Source organism: Aptenodytes forsteri, unplaced genomic scaffold, assembly GCF_000699145.1.
Source record: "Aptenodytes forsteri isolate BGI_AS27 unplaced genomic scaffold, ASM69914v1 Scaffold164, whole genome shotgun sequence".
Taxonomy (NCBI): domain Eukaryota; kingdom Metazoa; phylum Chordata; class Aves; order Sphenisciformes; family Spheniscidae; genus Aptenodytes; species Aptenodytes forsteri.
In genome coordinates this window covers 4,745,983-4,759,323 of record NW_008795527.1, presented here as the reverse complement: position 1 = coordinate 4,759,323, position 13,341 = coordinate 4,745,983, and the positions used below count along the sequence as shown (strand labels likewise).

The following is a 13,341-nucleotide window of genomic DNA, read 5'->3' as shown; positions in this document are numbered from 1 at the left end:
TTCTTTTGCCTCACAGGTTACATGCAGAACAAATATCAACAGGAAATATATCACACTGATCAGCTTTTCATGAAAAATATAAAGATCTCTAATTCTGGCTAAATGCAAGCAGTACACTAAGTAATTCCTACATCTAACTCAATAAATCATTCCTAGAAAGATAACGCTTGTTTGCATGGATAATAAAACAGAAATTTTATGTTTCATACAGACTGCAATGAATAACAAGCAAAAGTTAGATATTTAAAACAGCTTCAGGGAATATTTCATATTTGAACCTTCGTTAGGAAATCAATGAAAATTCGCTAATCTTGTTAAATTGGCTTCCTTAGCCTGAAGAGAGCTGAAGGGCTGCGAGATCCCCTCTAATCTAATTAGCTCTTTTACCATGTGTTTCACTAAACCTGTTTTTTTATTTAGGGAATGGATATTTACCTTAGTCTGAATAAATAAAGCATTCTACCTTTTACAAAAGTAAAATAAAGCAAAGGACTAAAGGGTTTCACATATGACCAGCACTCCCCTTAAAGCAAATGGTTGTACGGGAAACAGTTTCGGTGTATGCTGAAAACACATTAGGTGATGGAAGCCAGAAAAACAAAGTGTCTCCATCCTGTACTGCTGTATCTGGTGCTCCCGCCTCGTTAGGACCACCCAGTGGTCAGGTCCATGTAGTTCTTGGAAGAGCTTTAGAGGGCATGTGTAAGTAGCTTTCAGTCCCATGAATCTAATTTAAAACTCTTTCAGAAATGGCATTTTAAATTACCAGAATTTAGAAGTCATTGAACATACCAAATTGTACTACACGCCGGTATCTCCCAGTCTGCCAGCCAGCGGGGAGGCTGTCCCACATGTTCGTTGTCTAGTATTGTCTTGTATCAGGACGTGGCCTTTTACAGCAAATGTCAGTCAGTCATGTATGAAAACAAAAAGTCACTGCTCATCTTGCCGATGCCTAATATATTCAGCTATGTGGGGGTGGCTGAAACAGTCTGTGGCTGCCTACAGGAAGCCAGAGCAGAAGTCAGAAACTCCATGCAGAGCAGAGACTATTTATATGTCTGCAAGAACCACGTGCAGCAGAGGAAAGGCTGTGAGACCGTTGGGTCTCTCAGAAGGACAAACTCATTAGCAGCTCTCCACAAAGCAGCTGAGGAAGCTGGAAACAGTTTTGGTACCTGACCTGTGTTCTCTGCCTTTCTGCCTGGCTTTGGTTGCATTCATAGTTCTGGTGAGGAAGCCCAGGCTATCTCCTCATTTGTCCTTTCTGATGGTGCATAGCAGTATCTTGTGCCTTTCATTCTACCTACATCCCTGAGGGGTAAACTGGGAAGTTTCTCCCTAGCCCACTACCCTCAGACTAGCTTCTTAGGAACCTTAGATATGCCTCTTCTGGCTATTTTCATTGGTGCAGTAGTGAGGTGGGATTTGACTTTTTCCTTGATCTCCAGGTCCTGGCATGGCATAGACAGGCAGGCTGCTTTGTTACTTACGTGTATTACCACGGTCACTGGGAGCCCACAGCATGGACCAGGAACCTGTTGTGCTATGCAATGGACCCAACGAAATGAGGATCTCTTCACAGTATGTTTTCTCCCATTCTGCTCCTCCTGCTTCAAGTGAAATCATGACAGGGATCGCAAAGTTATCGCATTATCCACATTCAGTATCTTCTTGAAAATTCTCAGTTGCCACAGTGCTAGAAAGAAACTTGACAAAGGATAAGCCACTGGTATGCTGGCAATACCACCATCGTGATAATCAGTAGTACCATCTCATTATTTTCTCTTGTACCTCTGTTGGTCTATACCCATACATCATCCTTTTGTCCTATAGCTTAGACTTTAAGCTATCTCAGGCATGGCCTGTCATGGTTGTGTGTTGTAAAGCACATAATGCTTATCTGTGCATGGGTCTCTAGTGCAACAGTATAAAAAATAACAACCTATGTAGTGTGAAAAAAGAAAGATTCCTTGACTATGTATTCCTTTATTAATACTTGTTAGATATAAGGCAGGAATAAACAATAACTCCTGCATGGAGTACAGCATAGAATATATTCAAATCAGTATAATATATGACCCTTCACAGCTTAAAAAAATGACAGCTAAAGAAGCGGAGAATACCAGTGAAGATTTACTTCAGGATCATGAAGTCTTTGTTTCTTAATTGTTTCTGTTGACTTAAAAACATTAGAGAAGTCCAAGTTATTGTTTCAAAACAATCTTAGTGATAACAGCTGGTGCCTGGGCAATAGGGAGCAATTTATCATTCTCAAGTAAGATGTGAATTTTGCCGCTTTTGCTTGTGCTGTTGTTGGAATCTTTGTAGCCAAATTTAGCATCATTTACCTCGACTGCCCCACAGCTTTTCTAAGCCAGGCTGCCAGCAAGGAAAAGGAAATGCTTTCACTTTAGAGCCTTTCGAAGTCTGGACAAAAGCTCACTTTCTGTTCTTCAGGTTTCCTATATATGGCTTTAGCCTCGAGATGAGGACCTGCTCGCTATGCACCCTCTCCCATCCCCCATTTCCTGCCTGGGTTCATTAAATGCTGATTTGAAGTTGGCACACGCTCTTCTGATACAAAAGTACTACTGTGTTCCAGGAACCATCAGAAAGTAGTGCATTATTATCTTTTACATTCCCTTCATATATATGTCCTCTCCCCATGCGTAGAAAGGATTTTTATCCCTTCTTCTTAAATATCTCTGTGTGTTTAATAAAAAGAAACAGTGAAGCAAAGCCCTGTCAAAAAAACCTCAGCTCATTTGGGAGCAATTTGGCCCCAGGCTATATTCTTTAATGCTAGTATCTGCAAATTGCTAATATTAAGCAAAGTGGAGTATAGGACATAATGACTTCACCAAATAATTTTCCTACCTCTCATGATTGTGCTTCAGTATCATGTTCCTCAGGAGAGAATAGTTTTCTTTCACCTGAGCAATGATGGTTGTTGTGATGAAATTAATGTGTACCTATATAGAAGCCTGTATATTTTCCATTTTTAACAGTACAGTTACTTACTTCTTTCCTGTTATATGAAGCTGCCATAAAAGATGAGAAAAATCATTGAGACGCTGTCTTCCTTCTTCACCTAGAACCAAAGTTCTCAGTTCTGTAGAGTTAATTACAAGTCATGCCAAGGAGTTAGGTAACCAATCCTTGGGTTGCCTGTGATATCTTCTGTTGTTGTTTAAACTAATACTTTCTGTATCTTTCATACGTTTCCCACTTACAGTCATTTAAAGAGTAATACCGGTTCATTATTACTAGCACTAAAAAGAGAATAAGCCAGGTAATAGTGATGAGACTGAACAAGCCATGTTAGTGCAACGTCTCATTATTTGAAATTATGCTGCAGAGTTACATAAACAAAGTCATTTTCAGGCTAGTCTTTCCTGAAGTCCACTTGAGTGAATTGCTCAAATGGGTATCAACTGATTCCCATCGAGATCAATGACACGGGCTTTGATGGCCTTCAGAGAAAATAGCTGTGTCTTTTTGTTTTCTTTGCAACAAAACACTCTCAGATAATATATTTTCCTTTTCTCCAAGTAACTGATTATTACTTGTTCCAAAGTGCTAAGTGTAGTAGAAGTGCAAAGATTTGTGGAGCAAGGAGGCTAGGCTAATAGTGACCAATTAGACCAATATCAGATGTATACTGGTTCTTAGCAGGTTTTTAGATGAATAGCCCCAACCTACCAGCCTGCTGCCATGAAAACGTGCAGTCCTGTTTTCCTCATCTGCCACACTCCCAGCCACATGCTTGTTTTTCTCTTGTCTCTGGCTTTCTGGCTCCTTGGTCAGATGATTCAGCCCACTATAGTTGCAGGCATCTAACCCAGCAAACCCAACCTCATTCAGCACCTCCAGCGCTGTAGAGAGGCCCTATTTCCTCAGGAAGGTGAGCTATAGGACATATCCTGTATGGGGTAGAATTAATCTAGTTTTGAGTCCTGGACCCCAGCGGGATGCTTGGTGTACAGAAAGTTAGCCATGTGCATTAATTATCTTGCTGAGTCAGTGTCTTGGTTTATGGTTGGATCACCGCATAAAGTAATAGACTGCATGAAGGTCTTTTCAATGATTTTGTGGTATTAATGGAGCAAAAAAAGGTTAATTCTTAGGGGTTTGTATCTGCATGAGGAAGCTACTCTGCAGCAAGCTGGTGAGTAAAGCTTTAGCCTCAGAAGTTATTTGGCACTGGCTCCCCATGTAACACTTCTTTTCCACATGGAGAATGCTTTGGGTGATGAACATAGTCAGCCTTGGCAGTGGATTAATTAAGCTGAGCAAATAATGTGCAGCAGAAATACATACAGGGGTGGCTAATGCAAAACAGTTATTTTGAGCATTATCCCTCTATATATACCCCACTTCTAAGAACAACTAGTTAAAGTATTGAACCTAATGCTCATTTGAAACATAAGGCAGATTAATTACAATAACTCTTCACCATTTCCCACTAAGGCTTTCCAAGTCCCTTGCAAATACTAGGGGAACAATTTAATTTAAAAAAAAAGTTTGAAAAATTTATTTTCACTTTTTGCTCACTTGTTTGCATTTCAGAGTTTAAAGGATTAAAATAATTTCTAAATAGTCTCATGTATGTGCTTGGGGCAGTCTGTGTGTATGTATATGTATATACATTTATAATTTTAATCCACAGCTCTATCCTTGAAGCTTAAAATACTTAATTGTGCCTTTTGAACTATCAGAAGAGAGTTGACAATTATAGATGTGTTATTACTGCCTTCATGTAGGAGTGCACTGAAGCACATAGAATTGCTGTTGTGATCCATACCTGTTGCAGTCAACAATAATTCTTCTTCAGCTTCGGTGGGGCAGGATGGTACGGTGACCTACAGTCACACAGCAAGTTAATGCCTTATCCACAGACGAGTATCAAGAAACCACTTCCCAGTGCTGCATTTTGTCCATTGGAGCAGACATCCTCAAACCAGTTAAATTTATACATTTAGTGCACTGAAACCTGAATTCTTATTGCCAGCCATCAAGTCCTAGCTGGTACCATGTTAGGAGCTGGCAGTGTCTCATGGGAGACGTTCAAGAAAGTCGGTATTTGAAGCAAACACTCTTCAAACCGTGGCTTTGTTTTTTATTGGGAGGTTTATTTTACAATTTAAAAAACACTCTTCTTCATGCCTTTTCATTTTAAAATTGATTATTTCCATTTAAAAATGATCTTAATCTTTCACGCAAGGGCTGTCTTCTCAGATGGCTCATAAATTCAGACATTGACATCAAAGTCTGCTTTCTCTGCTTATATGATTGATTCAGATGTAGAATATGATGGGAATGTGGTAAAAATAGAAAGGCAATCACTGTGACTAAGCATGAAACATTCATATAGAAGTGGAGCATTTCTCCAGTGAGTGTTGCAGAGGATTTGTATTACATTAGTCTGTCACGGGTATGGAAATATTCTCCTAAATTTTAAGAGTATGGAATAGTATAAATCGAAATAACCATAAGTGCAAAAGGAGTGAGCACCTTTTCTTCCAAATGTCATCGTACCTAGGTGAGATCTGTGGTGAAAGCATGTAGTGTAATCTTAGCCCATTGTTATATTTTCAGTTTCATAGCAAATGGTATCTTAGACAGCAAACAAGTCATCTGTACTCCATCACTAGAACCATTGGTCTTAATAATGGTAGTAACTGATAAAAATGAAATTTCTTGTTAATATTGTTATTATTAAAGATTTCCAGTGTTTTGCTAGCCTGTGTATCTTGGTCTGAAATGCACTCAAGGCACAGGCCACTTAGAAGGGAGCGCTTGCCAAGAGCGATGTAGTACATGACAAAGGCCAGCGCGCGACTGCAGGCACTACGGGTTACAGCAGCGCTCCGGCAGAGGTGCAGCCCCTTTGCTCTCGTGTGAGCATTTCTAACGTCCCCATCCCTGAGGGAACAAGTGGGACAGTAGGAAACAGATGTGCAATATTACATGCTGGGCAGGGACTGGGATTAGAAGTGTAGGATTGAGTTCCTGCTCCGAAGTGACAAATGGTATAATGCTGAATTGAATGAAGATTTCATTTATTTTGTTTTTCTGCTATCTCTTGCTCCTTCTTTGGGGCTGGGCTTAGGTCTGTGCATAGGAGAGAGAACGATCCCAGTTTCCAGCTCGCTCTATTTTGAGATATTGCTTAGCCAAGCCTCAGTTCCAGAAAAGGAAATAGAAACAAATTCTATTCCACAATTATCTTTCACTAGCTCTTAGCAGTCTGTTTGATAGAGGGTTTACTTAGAAGAACGGATAAATGAGTACACAAAATATTTTATCATGCTAAAAATATCACAAAGTAAAAAGCACAGCAGAGCTTCATCTCTGGCCTTCATATGAAAAGACCACGTCCATTTAGGAAACAAAGGTGGAACTTGCCCAAGGTGCATTAAATATAATCCTAGGTTTTCTGGGAATCAATCCTACTTCTTCGTTTTCAGAGCATATATTTTTCTGTGTAAATGTTCTTAGGACACTGTTATAAATCTAGTTGTTTGGTGTGTTACTCAGAAAACATTGAAGTTCTGGGCCTAAAATTGCTGACCAAGAAATGTTCTGCCAGCAAGGCTTGTCGTAATTTATATTTCTAAGAGAAATCAAAAGGCACCAGAGGAGGCTTCCCTCTATTTCTGTCATCAGACCATAATCCAATTATAAGGTTCCAAGTTCCAAGCTGTATTTCCATGCAAGTTTTCACCTACAAGAGAGAGGAAAATGATGTAGAATAAAAGTTGCATTCATCTCTAATTAATACTTATGATATTAACAATAATTAATGGGTAACTTCAGAGTTGAAATGGGATGAGAAAAATACTGGGATGCAAAGATTTTCAGCTCTCTTCCTCTCTTTCCTAGCCTCCAATCTAAAATGGAGTTGTATGAGGAGCAGCAGGATGGCTGGGGGGGATGGGCAGTAAAATCTCTGCCTCCAAGCTCTCCTTGGATCAGATGAGGTCCTACAGGGAATGTCAATGGTGTCTGACACAAAGCAGTAATTTGATTTGTAATTATTTATTTTCTTCTCTTCATTTCCAGCTTCAGAGCCCAATTTGAAGGTACGTTCACGGTTAAAACAAAAGGTGACAGAAAGGAGAAGCAGTCCTTTACTCAGGAGGAAGGATGGACATGTTGTCTGTTCATTCAAGAAGCGACTCTTCGAGGTGACAGGTAATTAAGAATGGAGAAATTCTGTCGCAGCTGCGACTGCTCGCAGAATAGTGGTGGTATTTTGGAATCGAAACTGTTTGCTAAACAAATGGTTGTATCTTGTTTTTTTCTGCTGCTGAAAAGAAAACCATATTAAATAAATGGTTTGTATAAATAGCTTGTAATCTACAGCTTTCTCCCACTTACTGAAAAGTCATTGTCAATTTGAAAGTCATACTTTCAAACCAGCTTGGAAACCAGTACTTTACAACAGCCTGTACAAGAACAAAGAAATGGTAGACTGTTGGTGGCCAGGGGCGTCAAAGAAGAAAACAAGAATAGTCTCTTCCCTTAATTTGTGTCTTCTGTACATGGACAACATTTTGGGTCTTGCATCTCCCACTTCCCATCTCCCATGGGAAATGTGGATGCTAATACAAAGCGCAAACACACCTATCTGATATTACTTTCCCAGTAAGTTATTTCCAGATTAGAATTTTTTACAGCTAATTTATTATTTCCATTTGCTGAAGCTCTTACGAGATTCTTGATCTCCGCTTCGTAGTTTTAGCTGATTTCTTTATATTTTGTACACTTACAAGTAAGGTATAAAGTGAAACACCGAGGAATTTTTTTCTGCAGCCATTGAAAGAGCAGAAGCCCGAAAACAAATGTGTTCTCTTCCTAACTCTGACAATAATTTAGAGCCTTACAGATTGCCATTGTAATTATTAATATCGGCTATATGACATTTTGCACCTTTCATAATCAAAACTTCCCTGATCAAACATTTCTGGCAGAAGCCTTTTGCTCCTATTTTTTTTATCCGTTTAACTGAAAATAGCCCTTTATTTAAATGCCTATTTATACTTTAAGTGCTATTGTACTTTTTAAAAAAATGAGAAAAAATAGTAAGTTTGTGTTTCTTCTCTTCTATGAAAACTAGTGAGAATACGATGCAAGAACTTTACCTGACCAGTTAGCATAGCTGAGTACGGATTCACTTCAGTAAATCAAAGTCAGCTCTAGTAGGAAAGAGCAACAGGTCCAAGAAACAGCTAGGAAATCTCCCAGTAATTTCAGTCAAAGTAAGGATATAGTTTTGCATGTGAACTGAGACAGAAAGAGTGAAGAAGCAAAGAAGTGGCTGTAGAATACTTATTGCCACATTTAGATATTAATTATTTTAACTTCTTGAGTACTTCAATTTGAAAGCTATCGCATGAAACAGGCTTACCTCTACTAATGCTGCGCTCTTCCATCTTTAACCTTGTTAATTGTTTCCATTACATAAATTTAATTTATATCAGTGTAGGATTAGAATAACTCAATACAACAACACACAACGACATCATCCTCTTCCCCTTTATCTTAGACAGAACTCGGGAAATTTTAAAACACGATAACATACAGCCTTTCAAATGCTACTTTAAGATTTTTGTATGCTGTAAATATTCCTTCATGTTTGTGCCAAAGCTGTAGTGAAAGTGGTGTATACTTTGCCATTATTACTTGCATATGTAATGATTAGTCCGCAATGGGCTCATCCCCTTTCTAAACAGAAGGGAGATGGCAGTAGGCCTCATGAATTGATGACATGTTATCGTGACCTTTGCAAGCCTGCTATCTCTGTCATTGTGATCTCTTACAGAGGCAGGACTCTTTGCAATTAAAAAGCAAAGACTTCCTTTTCTTTTTACTCATTACAAGTTCTATGTCTGTATCTCTGCCTGATACTGAGTATCATACCATCTTTGTGGGAAAAATAAATAGTAAATTCTTCCTTTGTGAAGCAGACAGATCAGAAGGGGAAAGACCAGGAGTATCTTTCCTTGTTAGCACTGTAAAAGGAAAACCAAAAGAAATGGAGGATGAATTAAAAATCTTTAACGTAAGTAAATAGCATAACTGATAGATACTTTTCAACAGCAAAAAAACCCTGTGCCATAAAGAGTATACAATTAATCAAGATCATGTGATCCTTTCCAGCGTGAAATTCATGTATGCTTAATCTGTTTTTCAGAATCTTCAGTCAGTAGCAGCTCCCCTGGATCAGGTCCCAGTTCCCCAAGCAATGGTCCGACCAGCAGTATAACAGAAAATGAAACCTCAGTTTTGCCATCTAACATTCAAGCTGAGGTAAGACTCTTTTTCTTTACTGAGCAGACAATTGCTCAGATGTCTAGACTGGAGAGATATGAAACTTCAATTTGATCATACTCACAAACAGAGTAATTGCAGAAGATATAATTACCAGGGATACCAGGACACTGAAGGCTGACATTGGAGTATGTTATATATGAGATACATCTTCATATATGAGATGCATGTTCAGGAGACTCTTTGGTAACAAAAGTCCAAACAAAACCAGCAGTAATGCTACTGGAAGAGTGGGAGGGAGTTATGGAAGGAACTTGGAAGCATCTGTGTTGCAGAACGTTACCTTCTGGGATAACCTGAAAAGGTGCACAGTGCCGAACGCTGATGAAGAACTTTCACGTGCAAAAGAGTGATTTAGGCATTGGTGACCCTAGCACATGTGAGTTAAGGTAGTCCCAGGTTCCAGGGACCACATGGCTGCTGAAAGAGATTTGTTTAATTACAGTATCGGAGTTAGGTGACTAAATCCTTTTTCACATCTGCCTTTTATTTTACTGTACCTCAGTTTCCGTATCAGGGCAGTACTTACCAACATAACTGACATGCCAGGAGTCTTGGATACTTGTTTTGTAAAGCAAGATTGTACACGGAAGGAATCTTAACTACTTCTTATTCTGTTTCATACATACGTGCCTATAACAACAGAAATGCAGATGGTAAATCAGTTGTGATAAACCTCATTTAGCATAGACGACATGCCTAAGTCATGCTTTCCGTGTCAATATTGTAAAGGGACAATAAACTAATGCAACTAAGAGAGAATCAAATTCCACAATATTCTGTATCCCGTGCCTATACTTAAAGCAATTCCTGCTTTGGTGGCAGTTTTCTATTAGTTGTTGGTTTATACTGTTTATGTTAGAAAAATTGCATAAGAAAATGTGATTTAACAGAGTTTTAGCTAATGGAGCTATTTCTCCAGGTCAGTGGCAGGACATTCACCTCAGAAAAACCTGGAATGGGCAGTTCAACCTCCAGCAGTGACTTTTCCCCATAATGAATTAATTGTGTGTGTGAACTATGATCCAGGGGGCAGGTGGGTGACCTCTGCACACTGATTAGTAGCCTCTCTCTGGCCCGTAACCAAAAAGAAAAAAAAATTGCATTGATGGCTAACATGTGGTCTTGCCTCATAGCCCCTCTGTATGTGATTGCAAAGAACTTTAAATGATGCAGAGTAAGATCCATCATTTGGATTAGATCAGCTCCTAGTTCAGTGGAATTAAATGGTATATTTTAATATTGGTCATGTTTTCGATAGAAGTTTGTAATATGTGGGTGTTAGTGCTGTATTAAACAGGAAATCTTGTCCAATTAGATCCTGTATTGTCTTGAGGATACTACAAAATGCAAAGGGAATAATGTCTCAGACTGATAAACGGTGCTTGTTACTTTGCCTGTTATAGTTTCTGGACACTTGCCCACAGTGTTGAACCACCATCAGACAGGCATACAATCTGGTCAGACTGGCAATCTCTGTTTGGGGAGATTTGGAAAGGCTGTAGCAAGAATGAACAGAGTTGTATTCTGTTTATTAATAGAACACCGCATTGCATATCATTTGCCATTACTGTGCCAGACATCAGAAGTTATAGCCCCACCATACAATCACACATGTGCAAATGAGCCTAAAAAGTCCCTTTAGAAGTTGAGCTCTGCGTGCTGGAGTCGGTCACTTAGCTCACTGGAAGTGTGCTAAGAAGCTGAAACTACTGACTTCCATTTCTGGATCCAGTTGGGGATTTCTTTACCTCCCTGGTTACTTGACTGTTAATGCTGTGGTCCTGTGGGCTCAAACATTTTTCCATAAATCTCAATTTCAGTGCATTTTGATTTCAGTGGGATTTTCTTTGGTAGTTTAACAGCAGCCAAACTGCTACATATCTCTTTTCTAGTTTAGCATTAGCTGCCAGCTCTCAAAGGCTATATATCTAACCAATTTTTCATCAGATACACAAAGTACAGAAGTTTCTAATAATGGGATAAGTGTTCCAAAATCACCCAAAATATCACTTGTTTTGCTGTAATCCCGCATGACTCACATTGCTGTTGTTTCATAATCATTGTTGTGACATTTGCAGTAAGTGTTGTGCTCGTATCTGAGTGGGTGGATAGCCGCAGTTTTCATGCCAGCAAATAAAACACTTTTTGCTGGGGGAAAACAGGTTGCTATGACAGAGAGCCATTTACCAGCAAAACATGAGTCAATACCGTAAGTGATTACACTCTAGTGCATAGACAGAATTAGAGCATTATCAGTAATGAAACAGATTTTTAGAGTATTTTTGCCATATCCATTTGAATAGCAAGACTTTTAAGTGGTTTACCCTCCGGAGCAGACAGTCTGGTGGGTAGACATTTACATTTTTTGGAATGAACAAAGGTGCACTGCAAATGCTACATTTTTGCAGATAATCTTTTACTATCACAGTTCCCTTAATGGTACTTTCAGTACCATTTGTTAAAACACTGGTCTCATTATATGAAACTTGAAAGTTAAACTCAGGATTTTAATTGCACCTTATAAATAAAATGCTGCTTTTATTAGGCCCAGTTGTCTCCAGTATCATCAAGGTTCACCGCAGTAGCTATTTGTCTCTTGTAGCATGCCGTACACTTTCAGGTCACCTGCTGTGCTGGGTCTAAATCTTACTTGCATGAGAAATGCAAGCAGGATTGAGCCCCTGCACAGCATGTCCCTTGAGTTCAGAGGGACAACCTGCCTTAGTCATGTGAAATGATTAATATTAGGCATTCACAGCCTGGTCAAAAGCCATTGAATGCAATGGAAAGTTTCCAGTTGGTGTAAGCAGGCTTCAGGTCATTTTCCTTCTCTTTCATTTGTGCTTTGCAGAGCAGCATTTTCTAGAATATCGCCTGATTATACAGGAGACATAAATGACATGCATGGCAGATAAACACATGTTGCATGATTTGTGCAACCCCACAGCACTATGTTTCTAACACTCAGCTCCTTGAGGTGCTCTTTGCAAGTGGCTAGTGGGAAAACGTGTAGGTTTCTGACCAGCTGGTGAGGTTTGCTTCAAGTGTGTGTGAAGAGAGTCTAATTAATTAGCAAAAAACCCACCCCAAAAGCCTTAAGAAATAAGAATGTAATTGTGAATATTCAATATTTGACAACCTTACTGTAGCTCCACGATTTAGAAATATTAAAGCCAAACCATTTCTTCCCCTCCTAATGCGTAAATGTGCATATAAACATGCACACATGAAATAGGTCTTCCTGCTTCTCAGCAGGTCCCAGTACCAAAAATAACTAATCATGGTTACTTGGTGATCATCATGTACTGTTACATTTAGTTATTGTACTCTATTTTAAGAAAGAGGGTAACTTTGTTGACAGGATATTTTAAGCATCAGGAAGCAGGATCCATGGACCCAGTGAGTAAGTACATAGAGGAGCAAGTAGGGCAGTTGCTCTTTGGGGTGATTTAGGTGCCAATCCAAACCATCAAGTCTGCATGCAGGAGGAGGACCATGGCTTAGCCGTTGTGCTGCCAAATGACACTGCTGACAACTCCAGTTTGTGCCACCATTTCAAGGTATTGTCAACTGTGTAAAAAGAGAAGCTGCAGCTGGGGTCGTGCAGTTGTGCCTCAGCATATGCAGGACCCTAATCTATGCAGGTGGGCTACTAAACTTACTTTGGGAGATGAGGTTTAACTGACGCTTAGGCTAATATTACCTGAAAATATTTTTAAAGGTCAGTTACCTCCCCAAATGAAAATTACTGATTATTAGCAGTATTAAAAATTGGATGGAAATGCTTCTTACTAATAAATTCCTGTTTTCAACATTAAACTCCCATGGTACATAATGTGATTGATTCTGCCTCATGAAACAATCATGCCTGACCTTAATGTGCTTTACTGCTATACACCTTGTCACTGTTATGTTTGTTAATTCAAATCTTAGAAAGTAATAGTGGCATACTGAAAAACAAAAAGGAAACGTGCATTTTTGAAGTGGCTCTGTATAGAT

General features: G+C 39.1%; 1 protein-coding gene across 4 annotated transcripts in view; it reads left to right on the top strand.

The window, feature by feature from the left end:
- Positions 1 to 13,341, top strand: part of HDAC9 (histone deacetylase 9) — a 460,761-nt gene that overhangs the window by 241,087 nt on the left and 206,333 nt on the right. For 3 of the 4 annotated variants that reach the window (XM_009282056.2, XM_009282058.2, XM_019472796.1), the window contains 2 exons: positions 7,069 to 7,200; positions 9,203 to 9,318. In XM_009282056.2, the coding sequence (XP_009280331.1) occupies positions 7,069 to 7,200; positions 9,203 to 9,318 (248 nt within the window). The remainder of the gene's footprint in view (positions 1 to 7,068; positions 7,201 to 9,202; positions 9,319 to 13,341) is intronic. The other variant, XM_019472795.1, reaches the window with a different exon arrangement.